The sequence below is a fragment of the Chrysochloris asiatica genome, unplaced genomic scaffold (assembly GCF_000296735.1).
Source record: "Chrysochloris asiatica unplaced genomic scaffold, ChrAsi1.0 scaffold00023, whole genome shotgun sequence".
Lineage (NCBI taxonomy): Eukaryota > Metazoa > Chordata > Mammalia > Afrosoricida > Chrysochloridae > Chrysochloris > Chrysochloris asiatica.
In genome coordinates this window covers 20,133,132-20,151,195 of record NW_006408541.1, presented here as the reverse complement: position 1 = coordinate 20,151,195, position 18,064 = coordinate 20,133,132, and the positions used below count along the sequence as shown (strand labels likewise).

General features: G+C 45.2%; 1 protein-coding gene across 2 annotated transcripts in view; it reads left to right on the top strand.

Moving 5' to 3' along the window:
• Positions 1 to 18,064, top strand: part of TOX2 (TOX high mobility group box family member 2) — a 189,625-nt gene that overhangs the window by 77,932 nt on the left and 93,629 nt on the right. For both annotated transcript variants that reach the window (XM_006839282.1, XM_006839281.1), the window contains exon 2: positions 15,969 to 16,034. In XM_006839282.1, the coding sequence (XP_006839345.1) occupies positions 15,996 to 16,034 (39 nt within the window). In that variant the 5' untranslated portion in view covers positions 15,969 to 15,995. The remainder of the gene's footprint in view (positions 1 to 15,968; positions 16,035 to 18,064) is intronic.

Below are 18,064 nucleotides of genomic sequence, written 5' to 3'. Positions count from 1 at the left end.
AGGAGTGCACTATAGAAACCTCAGAGTGGAAGCTGATTTCCGGAGGTCCTGGGAAACTCAGAGGAGTGTGAAGGTGAGGTTAGTGGGACCCAGAAGAAGAATGAATGCACGTACCTGGCAATGCAGGAGCAAACAATAAGGAGAAACCAGTTTTGGGAGAGAACTTGTTATTTCAGAAACCAAATGTGCAAGTTGTTTTCATGGGCAAATCTTAGTTGGACTTTCATGCCACAAAGATTTTAATTTAGGGTTTTTAAAAGTTAAATGCAGCAGACAGAAGCCACCAGAGCCTTTCTCTTGCTTAAGATTTCAGAGGTTTGCTTGACCCATAAGCCCCATTTAATTCCTTCATCTCTGGAAGTTGTTATTGTTAAGTGCCATGGAGTCGGTTCTGACTCACAGCAACCTGTACAGAGTTTCCGAGGCTGTAAATCTTTACAGGAGCAGAACACCTCATCTTTCTCCCGCGGAACAGCTGGTAGTTTTGAACTGCTGACCTTGTAGCTCACAGCCTGATTCGTAACCACTATGCTACCAGAGCTCCTTAGGACCAGTTATATAGCAACAGGGTTGTGGTGAGGATTAAATAACAGAACATGTAATAGATAAAGATTGTTGTTGTTGTCGTCAAGTGCTGCAAGTCAATTCTGACCCTGTATAGGGTTTCTGAGGAGCAGCTGGTGAGCTTGAACCGCCGACCTTGCAGTTCAAATGGCTTTGCAGTCTGGCGCATTAACCCACAGTGCCACACCAGGACTCCAGATAAAGATTATTGAATGTTTTTCTGTACAGCGCCACACCAAGACTCCAGATAAAGATTATTGAGTGTTTTTTTCGGTACTAAGGCAAGGAGCTCTGGTAGCGTAGTGGTTACGAATCGGGCTGTGAACCTTAAGGTCAGCGGTTCGAAACTACCAGCTGCTCCACGGGAGAAAGATGAGGATTTCTACTCCCGTAAAGATTTACACCCTCGGAAACCCTGTACAGGGTGGCTATGGGTCGGACCCGACTTGACGGCACTTAACAACAACAACAACAACAAGGCAATGTTCTAAGATTAACATATGTTAATGTATTTAAATCAAACAGCAGTCATATCTACTTTTCAGATGAGGAAACTGAGACACAATAACTAATTTAGCTTAAAAACCACTCCACTTGGAAGCAGCAAGCCCAGGGTTTGAACTCCACAATCCTGCACCAGAGTTCACTTACATAACCATTACACTATCACTTCTCTGAGCTGTAGTAATAGGTCAGAGGTTAGACATATAGGACTGGGCCAGAGTTTGAGCCTCGTCCTGAGCCTGAAGCTTCCCAGGCCATGTTCTATCCCTGCCCCCCCCTTGTATCTATGCAGTGCCTCTTGGCCCCCTCTCCACAACCCCTTCTGATGACGATATGAATCTCTCTGTCAGACTTCCACATAAAACCACACTCTTAGCGGGGTCCGGGGGCGGCTGCCACACTAGCTGCTGCCTCTATCTTTGGAGCCGTGCTTTATCTGTGTAGAACAAGTGTTCGCATACTTGACGTGGAAGCAGGCGGTAGCAGTGTATGTGGCTTTGATTGTTTCCTCTTCAGATCTCTGGGAGGTGGATCGCTCAGTGTCTATGACTTGGGCTGGGCTGAAGGCTGTGCATTCCTGGTCTTTGATCTGTGTCTCTGTGCAAAGGGAGGAGCAGCAACTTCGACAGAACAGCTGCTGCTTTGGTGCCTGGGTCAAGGCCAGGTTCAGAACTGGCTGGTGGCTTTTGGGATTGTTGGGAGACTCCAGTGAGCTGAGCAAGCCTGGTATATAGGAAGTGTTCACTGGGCCGTGATCACAGCAGCCTTGATTGACATTTTCCCAGTCTTCGCCCAGCCACCTCCCGTGTGTCTGATGTCATGGAACTTCCAAGTCATCTTCTCCAGGTTGTCTCTCTTGAAGGACCCTCCTTGTTTCCACTCCCCTGTAGGACACACAGGAGTTCACTGGGCAAAGAGTATGAAGTATGGGAGCAAAACGGGTCCAGAATTACCCTTGGGGTTCTGACTGGGGTCTGTGTGGAAGGTGGATGCCTTCAGTTGTATGAAAGTGTTAGAGAAAGATCTAGTTTGTATACATATCATGAGTTTAGTGTTGGTTGTGTTTAATGTGAGGACTCATGAACCAAATCAGGGAGATATCTGAGGGAAGGTTGTATATTCAAATCTGGAGGGAACTAGGCTGAAGATGAGGATTTGATTGTCAATGACATGTAATCCTGAAAGTGAGTAGGTGGTGGTGGTGGTTATGTGCTGTAGAGTCGGAACCGATTCACAGCGACCCTGTACAGGGTTTCCAAGGCTGTAAATCGTTACAGGAGTAGAAAATCTTATCTTTCTCCCACGGAACAGCTGGTAGTTTCGAACTGCTGACCTTGCGGTTCACAGCCCGATTCGTAACCGCTACACTACCAGAGTGAGTAGAGTGAGGAGAAAATATCAGGCCCACTTATCTACCTACCCATCCGTTTTACCTGTCTAATGCCATCTACCCAGCCATCTGTCCCAAACACCCATTCATCTGTTCATCTTGCCCAACATTCCAGTCATCTTCTCACTCTCCCTTCAAACTTACTCTCCCATCGCATGTCATCCAGTCAGCTCTTCCCAACCATCCAGCCCAGTTCATCTCTCCATCTCATTCACTCATCCCACTCTCTCATCCAGTCTAACCAACTGTCCCAGTCATATTTATTCCATTGACTGATCCATATACAGATTCCATCTAACTAATTTATTCCCTAAACAACGCAACCTCCCTTCTCCCCATCTACCTATCTCTCCATCCATCCATCCATGCACCCACCCATCCCACTCATGCACCAACCACTATCCATCCACATATCCCAGCTATTTACTGCTATATTCGATATGATGACTAGTCTGAATTGAGATGTGATGTAAGGTAAAATACACACTGGAGTTCAAAGATTTAGTACAAAAAAGAATAATGTAACCTGTCTGTCTTAGTTATCTAATCCTGCTATAACAGAAATATCACAGGTGTCCTTTAGCAACAAGACATTTCTTCTCTCACAGTTTAGGAGGTTTAAAGTCCAAATTCAGAGTGCCGGCTCTTGGGGAAGGCTTTCTCTTTGTTGGCTCTGGTGAAAGGCCCTTGTCTCCTTTCAGCACCTGTAGGCCCAGTATTCCTTGGAGATCTTCACACATACTGGCATTAATCTTCCCCTGAATCTAGGAGCTTCACAGTATAGGGACCCCGGGTCCAAAAAGCCCTCTCTGCTCCGGGCTCTTCCATCTTGGTGGTAGTGGGTCCTTCTTTTTCTGCTCCAGTCTCTCTCCTTTTATCTCTTGTAAGATAAAGTATTGCATGACACACCCTTGGGAATCTCCCATAACTTGGATCATGGTGATCATGGGATTAAGGGTGATGTATCCCACCCTTCCAGATCTCATCTAGTCAAATTTGGTATTTGTCTGCCAAATTTCTTGGCATAGATGAGTGCTGCATCACTTTGTTGAAAGATTTCAATTTGTATTCCATCAATTCCTGGTGTGGTGCCTTGTTCTTTGCCAATGACTTCAGTGCACCTTGGACTTCTTCTTTCATGATCATTGACTTGATCATATGCTACCTATTGAAATAGTTGAACATCGACTGTTTCTTTTTGGTACAGCGACTCTGTGTATCCCTTCCATCTTCTTTTGATGCTTTCTGCATCATTCAATAATTTGCCCAGAGAGTCCTTCAATAATGAATGTCAAGGCTTGAATTTTTTCTTTAGTTCCCTCAGCTTGAGAAATGCTGAATGTGGTCTTCCCTTATGGTTTCTAACTCCAGGTCTTTGCACATTTTGTTATAATATTTGACTTTATCTTCTCGAACTGACCTTTGAAACTTTCTGCTCCACTCTTGTACCTCCTCACTTCCATTTGTTTTAGCACCTCTGTGCTGGAGAGAAAGTGCCAGAGTCTCTTCTGAAGTACATTTTGGTGTTTTCCTACTCTATTGTCTTCTCAGTGACCTTTTGCTTTCTTCCTGTATGATGTATTTGATGTCATCCCACAACTATTCTGGTCTTCAGTCTTGCATGTCTAATGCATCAAATCTGTTCTTCAAATGATCTTTAAATTCATGTGGGATATATTCAAGGTCATATTTTGGTTCACGTGAACTTTATTTTTCATTTTCTTCAGCTTCAGCTTGAATTTGCATATGAGCAAATGATGGTCTGTTCCACAGCCTGCCACTGGCCTTGTTTTGGCTGATGATATGGAGCTTTTTCACTATCTCTTTCCACAGATGTAGTCATTTTGATTTCTGTGTATTCTGTCTGGTGAGGTCCATGTTTATAGTCATCTTTTATGCTGTTTAAAAAATATATTTACAACAAAGAATTCATTGGTCTTGCAAAATTTTATCATGTGATCTCCAACATTGTTTCTATCACCAAGATCATATTTTCCAACTACTAATCTTTCCTCTTAGTTTCCAACCTTTGCATTCCAATTGCCAGTAATGATCAATACATCTTGATTGCATGTTTGATCAATTTTAGTCTGAAGAAGTTGGTAGAATTCTTCAATTTCATCACCATTGGCTTTAGTGGTTGGTGCATAAATTTGAATAATAGTGGTATTAACTGGTCTTCCTTGTATGCAGAGAAAGGATTGAAGTTGTCAATGACTTCATTTTGCTTGGATCAACCATCAACACTTATGGAAGCAGCCTGGCCCAAACCATGGTATTTTCAATAATCTCATCTGCATGCAAAAGCTGGACAGTGAATAAGGAAGACCATAGCAGAATTGATGCTTTTGAGTTGTGGTGTTGGAAGAGAATACTGAAAGTGCCATTGGCTGCCAAAAGAACAAATAGAAGTATAGCCAGAATAGTCCTTGGAAGCCAGGGTGGCCAGACTTTGTCTTTCATACTTCAGACATATTGTCAGGAGGGAATAGTCACTGGAGAATGATATCATGTTTGGTAAAGTGGAGGGTTGGAGAAGAAGAGGAAGACCCCCAACGAGATGGATTGGCACAGTGGCAGCATCGATAGGCTCAAGTGTTGCAATGATTGTGAGGTTGGCCCAGGATTGGGCAGTTTTTTGTTCTGTTGTGCATAGGGTTGCTATTGAGTCGGTACCAACTAGATGGCACCTAACAACAACAACAACAACCCCACCCTTGGAGTCCTGGTGTGGCACTGTATGATAAGCACTGGACTGCAAGGTTGGTTTGAACCACAAGGTCAACAGTTCAAACTCATCAGCCACTCCTCAGAAACCCTGTACTCAGAACCGACCCAATGGCACTTAACAACAACATCATTAAAATTAACTTCTCCCTTTTAAGTTTGCTTTTGGACTAGAAAATTCTCAATTATATATGTGGCACACATGTGTGGCTTGCATTGCATTTCTGTGGGTCACTGCTGCTTTATACCAGTCAACCAGCCATCCCATTTTATCCTTCCCTTCCTTCCATCCATCCATCCATCCATCCATCCATCCATCCATCCATCCTTCCACGTTTTTGACCTTTTTCACATCTGACCTCCCACAGATACTTGATCTGTAATTATTATGTATCAGTGACATTGTGGGACAGAGAATTTGGAAGCCGAAGCTTTTAGCAATTAAAGAACTTGCGCTAGGTGCCTCAGGTGGAGTTGGCTCTCACATTTTACCCGGGCTATTTTCCAAGTTTCCTTAAAGATAATAATAATATAATAATTCTTTTGGTGAACATGGTGTGCTTACAGTTGGAGAATCTGTTGGAATAGGGACCCCAGAGCCCTTCTCCCTGAGGGGACCACAGGGTGTAGGGAGAGGCGGACCCTGAGGAAGCCTGAATGAGCCAGTCCCTGTCAACTCTCATGAAAGAGCTATCCCTCCTCATTCCAATTTGCAAAAAACGTGGGCTCTTTCAGATTCTAAAACTCATTTCCATGACAAAACTCTTGGGAAGAGAAGATGAAGGCTTGGCTTTTGCAGAACAATCTTCCAGCTGTAATGAGGACTGAAGATGGCAATGGGAAAAGGAATTATAATTAGAATATGAAATGGGGAAAATTAATCTATTCCGTGGTAAGAGGATGTTCCCCTAACGTTTCACAGAAATTCGGAGGCTGAATGGTTTCCTCTCCTTTTTTTTTTTTTTCCCCTTCACATTTTAAATCATAACGAATGTTGTGTGGTGAGAAAAAAGATTTTTGACGGAAAGATAAATTGTGAAATAGACACAGAATTTAAGTTCACGTGTATCCTTGCTCTACATGTCCCTACATGAACTTGCAGTGCATATCTGTGCTCACATTTATGTGAGTGATATTTTTACATCACCACCCATATGTCAGTTTGATGTGCTGTGGCAGTTTGCATGTTGCTGTAATATGCCAGCAGTGTCACCCATGATAGACAGATTTCAGTGGAGCTTCCAGACTAAGACAAACTAGGAAGAAAGACCCAACAATCTATTTCCAAAAATTAGCCAATGAGAACAGGGATCACAGCAGAACATTGTCTGCCTTTAGATCCGTCACCTGAGAGGACATCATATTAGATGAAATAAAGAACCAAAGAGGGCTCAAGAGACGCTTGGTGAGTTAGATTAGCAATACAGCCACAACGATGACCTTGAACGTACCCAGCAACCATGAGGATGATGCAATGCTTTGTTCTGCTGTGCCTAAGATGCCCATGTGTCAGAGTTGACATAACACCATTCTTAAACGATTACAGATGCTTGGTCTACTCCTTCCTCTGTGTGAATGCTATGGACTTTGTGTGTCAGGTCTGTTAGCATATGCACACTCATGCTTATGCTGTGTGAATGCATTTGCTTGTCAGGGCTGTCTTGAATGCTGTGCTGTGCATGACGTGGTCCCCACTGCTCTGTGGTGCATGTATGTGTCCGCAAGCTTGTACACACACTGTCAGCCTCGTATAGTCAACATCCAGATGAGACATAAACTGCGCAGTGGCAGTGGATGCGGACATTTCTGATCTTATCTGATGCACACATGCCTGTGTCTGAGAGCAGAGGCCGGAGTGGCTACTTCTCCTCTTTCTTTACAAGTTCTTTCCCCAAGAAAGGGCCTCACAAGAGAAGAGGCTGAGCAGGTAAGCCCAGCCTCAGTGCCTCAGAGGCTGAACCAGAGGGAACCCGGGTGCCCCCAAATGTCTTTCTTGTCCCTCCATGGGCCCTGACATGGTGGAGCCCTGGGCAGAGGTGGGCTCACGCCACCTCAGGCCTCACGCCCAGCGAGACACCCAGGGGTCCTAGCTTCCATGTTGTTCCCATTGTGCTGCAGAAGACAGGTATGGAGACTTTCTGTGCTATCAGAGGGCCAGGCAGAAGAGATGAGAGCATGACAAGTCATGGAGAGCGTGAAGCGCAGGTGACCTCTGAGCAGGGCCTTGAGGCACTTGTTCTGGGTGCAGCATGGTGAATGGGGCTCGGCACTGGGTCCAGATGCCCAGACTGTATGTATGGCATGACCTTTTTCTTTTGACAGCTCCACAGTCACCAAGGGACTCTGTGGTGTCCCTGTGCTGGAAAAGGACTTGGGTGTAGTAAGCACCATTCCCACCACCTAGATGGAAAGAGACAATATGAATGGTAGTGATGGCTTCGTTCATTCATTCATTCAACAAGCATGTATCAACTGCCTATTCTTGTCAGGCTCCTGTCCGGGTGTGTGGGAGACATCAGTGTTCAAACAGACCAAGCTCCTGGACCTCTGGAGCCTTCTTTCCTTATGTTTTGTTACTGAGAATACACAGTCGTTCAGCTGTTTCCCCATGAGCATTTCCGGGACACTGATGGCATTCTGCAAGCTGTGCCACCATTGTCACCCCCTTTTTCTGAATTGTTCTTCCTTCATTAGCATAAACTCACTGTCCCTCTAAGGTTTCTGTTGAATTTGTCCAAGCTTCTATTGTCTCTGTAAACCCAGATTGTTGGTGTTGTTAAGTGCCATCGAGTCGGTTCTGACCCATAGCAACCCTGAACAGGGTTCCAAGGCTGTAAATCTTTACAGGAGCAAAAAGCCTCATCTTTCTCCCACAGAGCAGCTGGTAGTTTCGAACTGCTGACCTTGTGGTTAGCAGCCTGATTCATAACCACTACGCTACTAGAGCTCCTTGTAAACCTAGATAGATCGTTCTTAAAAGAGCCTAATGCTCACGGCAGACCTTTTTACTGGGTAAGCTAGACTATTGTTTGGTTTTAAGAAAACTTCAGAGGATATATATATATTTTTTTTAATGTTTTATTGTGAAGTATATGATAGTTTACATGGGAGAACTTTAGTTTTACATTCATTCCATCGTATATCATCTCATTGCCATGGTTCCAATCCCCTCCATGCATCATCAACCACCCAAAGGGTATATCCCAGAAACCCGCCCCCTACACTTTCCCCTCCTCCCCCCCAGTTTTCGGCCCACAGTCCCTTTCCCTCTTCAGAGGACATTTTTGACTTCAGTTGTAAAAATTATTTCAAGGCATTGTTTTCTGGGGTTCATCCAGCCTCTCCGAAATTGAGAATTTGAAATTTTGTTCCACATTTTACCCGTTTTGATCAAGATTCTTTTATCGAATCTTTGGTCAGAATGTTAAGCCATGGAAGCTGGGCACCATCCAGCTCTTCTGGTCTCCTGGCACAGGAGGCACTTAGCCACATAGGTCACATCATCCTCTGATTCCTGGTGCTCCTTCTTCCGCCGTTGTTCTAGGTGAACACAGACCAGTTGTCATGCACTGGAGACCCCTTCCAAGCTTTTAAACACCCAGGCATTACACAATGCACTAGGAGATAGAACAAAATCAGTAAACTCAGCCAATTAACTGGTATGTCCCATGATACAATGACCCTAAAATCCCAAACCGAGAAAAAGAAATACCATGTAATTGTTTGGGTCATACTTAGCAGGCTTAGCAGCTACTCTTTCTTTCCTTTCTTGTTGTAGATATAGTAGCCACACAGCTTTTGCCATACTACTTAAAATAATCAGCGATGTGACTCACCTTTAATGAAATCAATTCCACCCCTTCCCACTTCTCTTCTGCCCCTTGTAACCGCTAATACACTTTGTTCTCCATGATGGTGGTGGTAAGCTGTTGAGTTGGTTCTGACTCATAACAACCTTGCATATTCTTTTCCAAGATGTGGCTGGTGAGCTTGAACTGGTGACCTTGTAGTTAGCAGTCCAGTTCATATCCTATAGCTCCACACCAGTATCCTATACATTTGTCTTTTTATGTAAGTGAGGTTATAAAGAATTTGTCCTTTTATGATTGATTGATTTCACTCAGCATAATGTCTTCCAGCTCCATCCATATTGTACTATGTATCAAGACTACATTCTTCCTACTGACTACATAGGAAAAATGTGGCATCAGGATTGGAGAAAGATGCATTATGCAGATGATAACAACCTCACTTGTTGAAAGTGAACACGACTTAAAATACTTACTGATGAAGATCAAAGACCACAGCCTTCGGTACAGATTGCATCTCAGTGTAAAGGAAACAGAAATCCTCACCATTGGACCAATAAACAACATCCTTATTAATGGAGAAAAGATTGAAGTTGTCAAAGACTTCATTTTGCTTAGATCAACACTCATGGAAGTAGCAGTCAAGAAATCAAATGATGTATATTGCATTAGGCAAATCTGTTGCACAAGACGTTTTTAAAGTGTTGAAGAGCAAAGATGTCAGCTTGAAGACGAAGGTGTGTCTGACCCAAGCTGTGATATTTTCAATAACATCATATGCACATGAAAATTGGACAGTGAATAAGGAAGACCATAGAAGAATTGATGCATTTAAGTTATGGTGTTGGAGGAAAATATTAAAAATACCATGGGCTGCCAAAAGAACAATCAGATCTGTGTTGGAAGAAGTCTAGCCAAAATGTTCCTTGGAAGCCAGGGTGGCCAAACTTCATCTCTCATACTTCGGACATATTGTCAGGAGGGACCAGTCACTGGAAAGGGACTTCATGTTTGGTAAGGTGGAGGGTCAGAGAAAAAGAGGAAGACCCCCAGCGAGATGAGTTAGCAAAGTGGCAGCATCAATGGGCTCAAACGTAGCAATGGTTGTGAGGTTGATGCAGGACCGGGCACTGTTTCGTTTTGTTGTGCATAGGGTTGCTATGAGTTGGTGCCAACTCAACGGCACTTAACAACAACAACAACTTGCTGAGTAATATTCCATTGTATGTATGCACCATATATTGGCTATCGTGAAAAGTGCTGCAGTGAACACTGGTGTACAAGGCTCTCTTTGACTCTGCTTTCAAGTCTTTAGGGCATATACATAGGAGTAGAATAACTGGGTCATGGTAATTCCATGGACAGTCAGAAGAACAAACAAACCTGTCTTGGATGAAGTTCAATCAGAATGCTCCTCAGATGTGAGGATGGTAAGACTTCATCTCTTGTACTTTGGACACATAGTCAAGAGGCACCTGGAGAAAGACATCATATGAATAAAGTAGAGTATCATCAAAATAGAGGAAGAACCCTAGGGAGATGGACTCACACAGTGGCTTCAACAACAGGCTCAGAGCTAACAGTAACGTGAGACTAGCTCAGGTCCAGGTAGCGTTTTGTTCTGTTGTGTGTAGGGTCGCTATGACTGGGAACCAACTCTTCACTGTACCTAATACAACAACAATGTAGTTGTTCTATTTTAAGTTTTTAAGAGACTGCCACACTGTTTTCCACAACGGCTGTACACGGTACATTCCCACCAGCTTCAATTTTCCAACATCCTTACCAATATTTGCCATTTTTCTGTTTTGTTTTGTTTTTAAGTCATTCTGTTGTTGTTGTTAAGTGCTGTTAAGTCAGTTCCAACTCTTGGCAACCCTGAATAGGGTTTCTGAGCTGTAAATCTTTGCAGGAGCAGAAAGCTTCTTCTTTCTCTTGCAGAATGATTGCCGGTCTTGAAGTTATCAATGCTTATACTACAGAGCCATCCTAGTGAGTGTGAAATAGTATTTCATTGTGGTTTTGCATCCCCTTGATGGTTGATGACACTGAGCATCTTTTTGTATGTCTGATGATCATTTAAATGCCCTCTTTGGTGAAATGTCTATTCAAATCTTTTGTTCATTTGTCTTTTTATTGTTAATTTATTGAAGTTTTATGTGCTTCTGTTATAAGATTCTTGTCAAATATATTGTTTCTGAAGATATTTTGCCATTCAGTAACTTGTCTTTTCACTTTTTTTGGTAGTCATTTTTTTAAAAAGTTTTTATTGTGAACTGAATGGTAGTTTACATGGGAGAATATTGGCTTTACACCATCATTTCATTGCAATGATTACAATCTCCGTGCATCATCATTCAACAGTATTTACTTCTATTCCCTCTGGTTTTTTTTTTTTTTTTTTTTTAGGCGGGGGTGTACACAAAAACACTCAGGAATATATAGTAATTTAAACAACCAAAGGGCACATTCTGCAAGCCTGCCTCTTGGCCGCCAGCACCCAGTCCCTCTCTTTCCATGAGTCCAGAGTCCTCAGCTACTCCCTCTCTCCATGTCTTCATGTCTGCCTCCATTTCTGGTGTCGCTGTTTCTCTGGATATGGTTCTGCATTCTGCTTGTGCTCTTCTCCTTTGATGGTTCTAGGATCCTCTGTTTCTGGACAGTAAGTTTAACTACTCCCCCATTTTTGTTACAAAGCTTCTACCTTTATAGTTGTGACAGTAGCAATTAGTCATGATAACAATGACTCACTATTGGATCATAAGAATCTTATCTCCATCTCTTTTCATCAGACCTATTTTGTTGTTGTTTGTTGTTAGGTGCCATCAAGTCGGTACCGACTCATAGTGACCCTATTCACAACAGAATGAAATGCTGCCTGGTCCTGGGCCAATCTCACAATTGTTGCCACGCTTCAGCCTATTGATGCTGCCACTTTGCCAATCTATCTTGCTGGAGGTCTTCTTCTTTTCTCTGACCCTCCACCTTACCAAACTTGGTAATATCCTTCTCCAGCAACTGGTCTCTCCTCACAATATTTCTGAAATATGAGAGACGAAGTTTGGCCATACTGGCCTCCAAGGAGCACTCTGGCTGCACTTCTTCCAAAATGGATCTATTGGTTCTTTTGGCAGCCCATGGCACTTTTAATATTCTCCTCCAACACCATAATTCAAAAAGCAACAATTAGACAAGATAAAAACTATTCAGTGTGATCTCTACCTTCCCCTGCACACTCTTAAACTAAACTCCCTCTTGAAAACTTGTAAGCCAGTCACTTTGTGCCTTTATGGTGGTGGTTATGTGCTATGGAGTAAATTCTGAATCACAGTGACCCTGTATAGGGTTTCCGAGGCTGTAAATCTTTACTGGAGCTGAAAGCCTCATCTTTCTTCTGCGGAACAACTGGTGGTTTTGAACTGCTGACTTTGCGGTTCACAGCCCGATTCATAACCACTGCGCTACCAGAGCTCCTTTGTTGTTGTTGATGTTAAGTACCGTCGAGTCGATTCCAGCCCATAGCGAACCTGCATAGGGTTTCCAAGGAGCGACTGGTGAGCTTGAACTGCTGACTTTGCAATTCAAACAACTTTGAAGTCTGGCGCATTAACCCACAGTGCCACACCTTTATAGCCCCCTAAATTTAGGTAGCTAATGTCTAAGTTGCCCGTCCCTATCTACCATGTATACAGAGGGTATAGGATTGATACTTGATGTAAATACTCCTTCTCTCTTGGCATTTTATGGATTAGCAAAGTGGAAGCATCGGTAGGCTCAAGCGTGGCGCATAGGGTCGGTACCGACTCGATGGCACCTAACAACAACAACAACAACATCCATAAGTATAGGTCAAGTTCATCAAATTGTAGCAATTTACACTTGTTTCCTTTATCAAAATTTTTTTTTTTTTTTTTTTAATCTTCTTCTAGTCGAGTTCGGATCATCAAGCCATTGAGACTAGGTAGAATAGGTACTATCTACAAGTTTGGGCATTCTTGTGCATCTCCCCTCACTTCATATCAGCTGGATGCTTCACTCTCAGCTCTAACCTTCTGTGGCTATGTCCTTGTCCATGGGCTCAGGAGTACCCAGGTCCGACCACACTTGTGACCAACCAGCCCTTCCTCATCTCTCTCTCATCTCCAAGTCAATGGCAGTCTATAGAACGTGATTGAACTCAGCCCATTTCTTCAATGCTGCCTTTCCCCCTCTTCTAGTTACCAGTACACCAATGTGGTCATCAGCAAACTTACATGCCTGCTCATGTGTTCTCTTTGAGTTTCAGTCTTGGACTTCCACGAACTTTTGCAAGTGCCCTTGTATATGTAGGCTTATCTCTGGAAATCCAAGAATCTTGGGATGGTGAAATGATGGCTGAGAGGTGGCATGGGAAGGAGAGTTGTGACTTTGTTCCTTTCTGTACCTTTGGAATTTTGAATCACGTGAATTTATTACCTAATCAAAAAAATAAGTTGTTCAATTAAACACTGTGTCATTTGCTACTGGTACCCCACCCAAATCTCTTTTCCAGCCAGCTGGTGCACCCATCTCCCATCTGCTATTGGGCTGCTTCCAAATGGCTCACAGCTGTCCCTTTTTCTGGACAATTGCCCTTGGCCAAATGGGGGCCACCCTACTTGCTTTCCCTGGGCCCCTAAGAGCAATCCACAGCCAACAACCGACTTGCATGGGACTACAAAAAGCTGACCCCTTTCTTCATGTAGGGACCACCTCTGGTGCTACCATTCCTGCTGCAGGGCTCCTCATGGGACCAAGCGGAAGCGGGTCTCCAGCTGAGAGACTACGTGTTCACCGAACTCCTTCCCTGCCCTGTCCTACGACCCTGTCCTATGACAGTTTATTCCTAAAGAGCACTCCCTCAAAACTACATGCACCTGAATCCTTGTCTCAGGCTCTGCTCCTAGGGAACCCTAAGACACCTGTTTGAAAGAAAGATAATTCACCGAAATGGAGCTAAGTCCTCTGCATGGATGACATTCTTAAAAGAGGGGGAGAGGGTAGCTGCTGGCATTATCCCTGGTCTATAGATGGGGAGCCTCAGACATCTGACCCCACCTCAAGGCCACCTACATTTTTCTCCATTGGAGATTTCAACTCATGTCAACCCCATCCACGTGCATCAGAATAGAACTGTGTTCTGTAGTGTTTTCAATGATTGCCTTTTGGAAAGTAGATAACTAGACCTTTTTTTCCAAATTGCCTCTGGGTAGATGCAAATTTCCAACATTTTGACTTGTTTTTGTTGTAAGGTGCCATCGAGTCGGTACCGACTCATAGCAACCTTATGCACAGCAGAATGAAACACTGCCCAATCCTGTGCCAACTTCACTACTGTTGCTCCGCTTGAGTCCATCGATGCTGCCACTTAGCCAATCCATCTCGTTGGGGGCTTTCATCTTTTTCTCTGATCCTCCACCTTACCAAACATGATGTCCTTCTCTAGCTATTGGTCCCTCCTGACAATATGTCCGTAGTATGAGAGACGAAGTTTGGTTATCTTGGCCTCCAAGGAGCACTCTGGCTGCACTTCTTCCAAAACATCTATTGGTTCTTTTGGCAGTCCAAGGCACTTTCAATATTCTCCTCCAACACCATAACTCAAAAGCACCAATTCTTCTACGGTCTTCCTTACTGTGAAAGCTGGACAGTGAATAAGGAAGACCGTAGAAGGATTGATGCTTTTGAGTTATGGCCTTCCCTGTAGGCGCATGGATATTATCCTATCACAGACAGCGTTGTACCTCATGACTGATCTGGATATGTTCTTTTTGACAATGAATGCAACACCATTCCGCTTCGATTTGTCATTCCCAGCATAGTAAACCATGTGGTTGTCAGATTCAAAATGGCCAATACCAGTCCATTTCAGCTCACTAATGCCTAAGATATCGATGTTTATGTGTTCCATTTCATTTTTGACAACTTCAAATTTTCCTAGATTCATACGTCGTACATTCTGTGTTCCAATTATTAATGGATGTTTACAGCTGTTTCTCTTCATTTTGAGTTGTGCTCCATCAGCAAATGAAGGTCTTGAGGGCTTTACTCCCATGGGCTTTACTCCATTTGCGTCATCATGGTCAAATCTACTTTGAAGAGGCAGCTCTTCCTCAGTCGCATTTTGTGTGGTGGAACATTTTGACTAAAGCAGAGTAAATTCACCGTTTGCACCACATGGTGGTGGTGATGGTAATGTGCCGTAGAATTGGTTCCAACTCATAGTGATCCTGCATAGGGTTTCCAAGGCCATAAATCTTTATGGGAGCAGACAGCCTCATCTTTCTCCCACAGAACAGCTGGTAATTTCGAACTGCTGACCTTGAGGTTAGCAACTTGACTCGTAACCACTGTGCTACCAGAGGCAATCCTATTACAGAGCCGTCTCCTTGAATCCAACTCAGCAGCTTCTCAGAATGTAGGATTGTTGTTCCTGGAAGTGGTTTCCACTGCAGTCCTCATTATCTATGTCCAGGGTTGGCTTAAAGGCTAAGGTTGAATGGTTGATGGGGCAAAGCCACTTAGGATGGTAAGACCTGGAGGGCATGGGATGTCAGCCTGACATGTTGCAGGTGATGTGTTTGCATCCTTCCGGGATGGAAAACTCTGTGTCTGACAAGGCAACCTACTGTGGACAGGGTAGGAAGGGAGGAAGGATTTGCCTCTGGATCTTAAGTGTGACTAATGGGTCCAGCCTGGGCAGAGAACAGGGGCTGTTTCTTCCACCCTAAGGGGTCCCTTAGGGGCTGCACTGGGGTCCTGGCTCCTAGGGGCTGCACTGGGGTCCTGGCTTCTAGGCTCCAGTCTTGGTCCTCTAGGCCCCTAGACCCTCACCCTCTGTGCATTTGAATTGGACTTTCCAGCCCCTGGATTGCCCTCTGGCTGCATCTGACTGTTTCTCGTGCTGCCTTCGTGAGAGCATTTTAACCAGACCCCCTTCCCTGTCTCTGTTCCAGTTTGATGGTGACAGCACCTACGTGGGGATGAGTGACGGAAACCCCGAGCTCCTGTCGACCAGCCAGGTGGGTGCCTGGGCTTTCAGAGTGGGTCCAAACCGTGGGCTGGCCAGTGCCCAGCTATGCCTGGGGTGGGGGTGGGAGAGGCACTAAGTGGGAGGTACAGCCCACTGCTATCTCCTCTTAAATGATCAGGAATGTCAGTTGGGTCCCCTTGAAAAGGACAAGCAAACTGGGACGATAGTTGATACTGTAAATCAGCTACCTGGCCACCGTCAGCTTCACAATGGAAGTTATGGGAAACTTGGTGAACTGGACACGTGCTGTCCAGCGGGGGCTCAGAGGAGGTTTGCAGCAACAGTGGCTAGAAGGGTCACGTGCTCCTGCCGCTCCTGATAACATTGGTGTACCTGTGTACGCACTCGCCCGGGCACAAAGGGGTGGTCTCCCCACTTGATATTGTCACACAGTCATGGGTGTGGGCAAGGTGCAGGGACGGAGAGCAGAGGCTGTGGTGAAACTCTCCTCTGGTGAGAGGCCCAAGGGCTGCTGACAAGGCTATCTCCGCCCAGCCCAGCTCTCTGGGAGGCACAGGGATCTTGGAAACCCATTGTCCCCCAAGTGCCTGGACTCTGAAAATCAGGTCTTCTTCTCTGGACTCTGATGCCAAGGGGGACCCCACTCAGGCTAGATGCTAGGGTGGGTCCCACGCATGGATGTGTTCTCATTTAGGCTGGGGCGCTGAGGAGAGTTCTCAGGTGGGGACACCAGGGGGTCTTCACAGCTGGCTGGGGTTCTGGGGAGTGTCCTCTCTCAGGCCAAGATACAAGGGTGATTCTCAGTGTAGGCTGGGGTGCCAGGGGGGTTCTCTAAAAGCTGTGGCTGAGTGGGGAGGGACAGGACACAGGTTGTGGTGGCCAGGTGTGTCCTCACTGCATGGTGCGCAGTCCTGGAGGAGGGGGTATTCTTCCAGGTACAGGTACTGAGGCCCAGTGGGCAGCTAGCTGTCTTCTCCCTTGAGAATCCTCAAGGCAGCCTGTGCACTATGCTCATGTCAGCATGGGGTCCTGGAAGATGGGGTCCAGGGCAGGGGTGTCCCGCACAGTGGCACCAGATCTGGGCATTGGCCAGTTGGCCTAGGAGTTTCGTAGGAGCTGGGGGCAGCCCCCTCCCTCTGCCTGTGTAGTTGTAGGACTGTGGCAGTCCAAGCTGGGTCAGTCCACATTTTCATCCTAGGAAAACAGACGTCTCTCAGAAGTAAGAGCCCTGGTGTGGTGCTGTAGGATAGGCACTGGACTTCTAACCGCAAGGTTGGTGGTTCAAACCCACCAGCCCTCCTTAGAAACCCTGTACAGGGTCGCTATGAATCGGAACTGACTGGACAACAACAATCAGTTCACAGACGTTTATGTACCTCACTGTGACAGCTCCTGGGGGGGATTGACATGAGTAACAGGGGCCAGGGATCGAGGGGTCTGTGGCTTTAGGGATCCCTGCCCATGATGGAAGATACAGTAATCCCAGTGGGGCAGACCTCCACTGCAGGAGTCTGCACCCTCGCCCCGCCTTGTGTGCTCCCAGGGTGGCATTCTGTGTGGGGACCATGACACGGTGTCCTTCTCTGGCCCATCCTTGTGTGAGCACTGTGGACAAGGCTCCAGGTCCTGCAAATGCTTATTTTGAACGAGGCCACGGATGTCATTTAATTGTTCATAATCAGCTTGGAAATGTGGTTGTCTCAACAGACCAGGGATTACTCTGAATGGCTCATCCGAGCCTTTTCAGGGTTTAAATTGCATTTGTTAACACACAAAGCATGACTTGTAGAACCATGCCATAGACAAGTCTGTGCTGGCTTAAACCCTGGTGGAGCGTGTTGGCATTGCCTTTCCACCAACTAGAGAAAGTGGGACTAAGAGGGCCAAGCACAGTGCTCTGGAGAAGAAAATTGGGACAGACAAATGCTTTCCCAAACCACAAACAGCAACACTTCATTGGTTTGCCCAACTTTAACGTTTGCAAAGCCCATTTCAGCTGATATTCACAACAACCTTGTGAAGTGGTAGCCATTCTTATTAACCCATATGACCGATGAG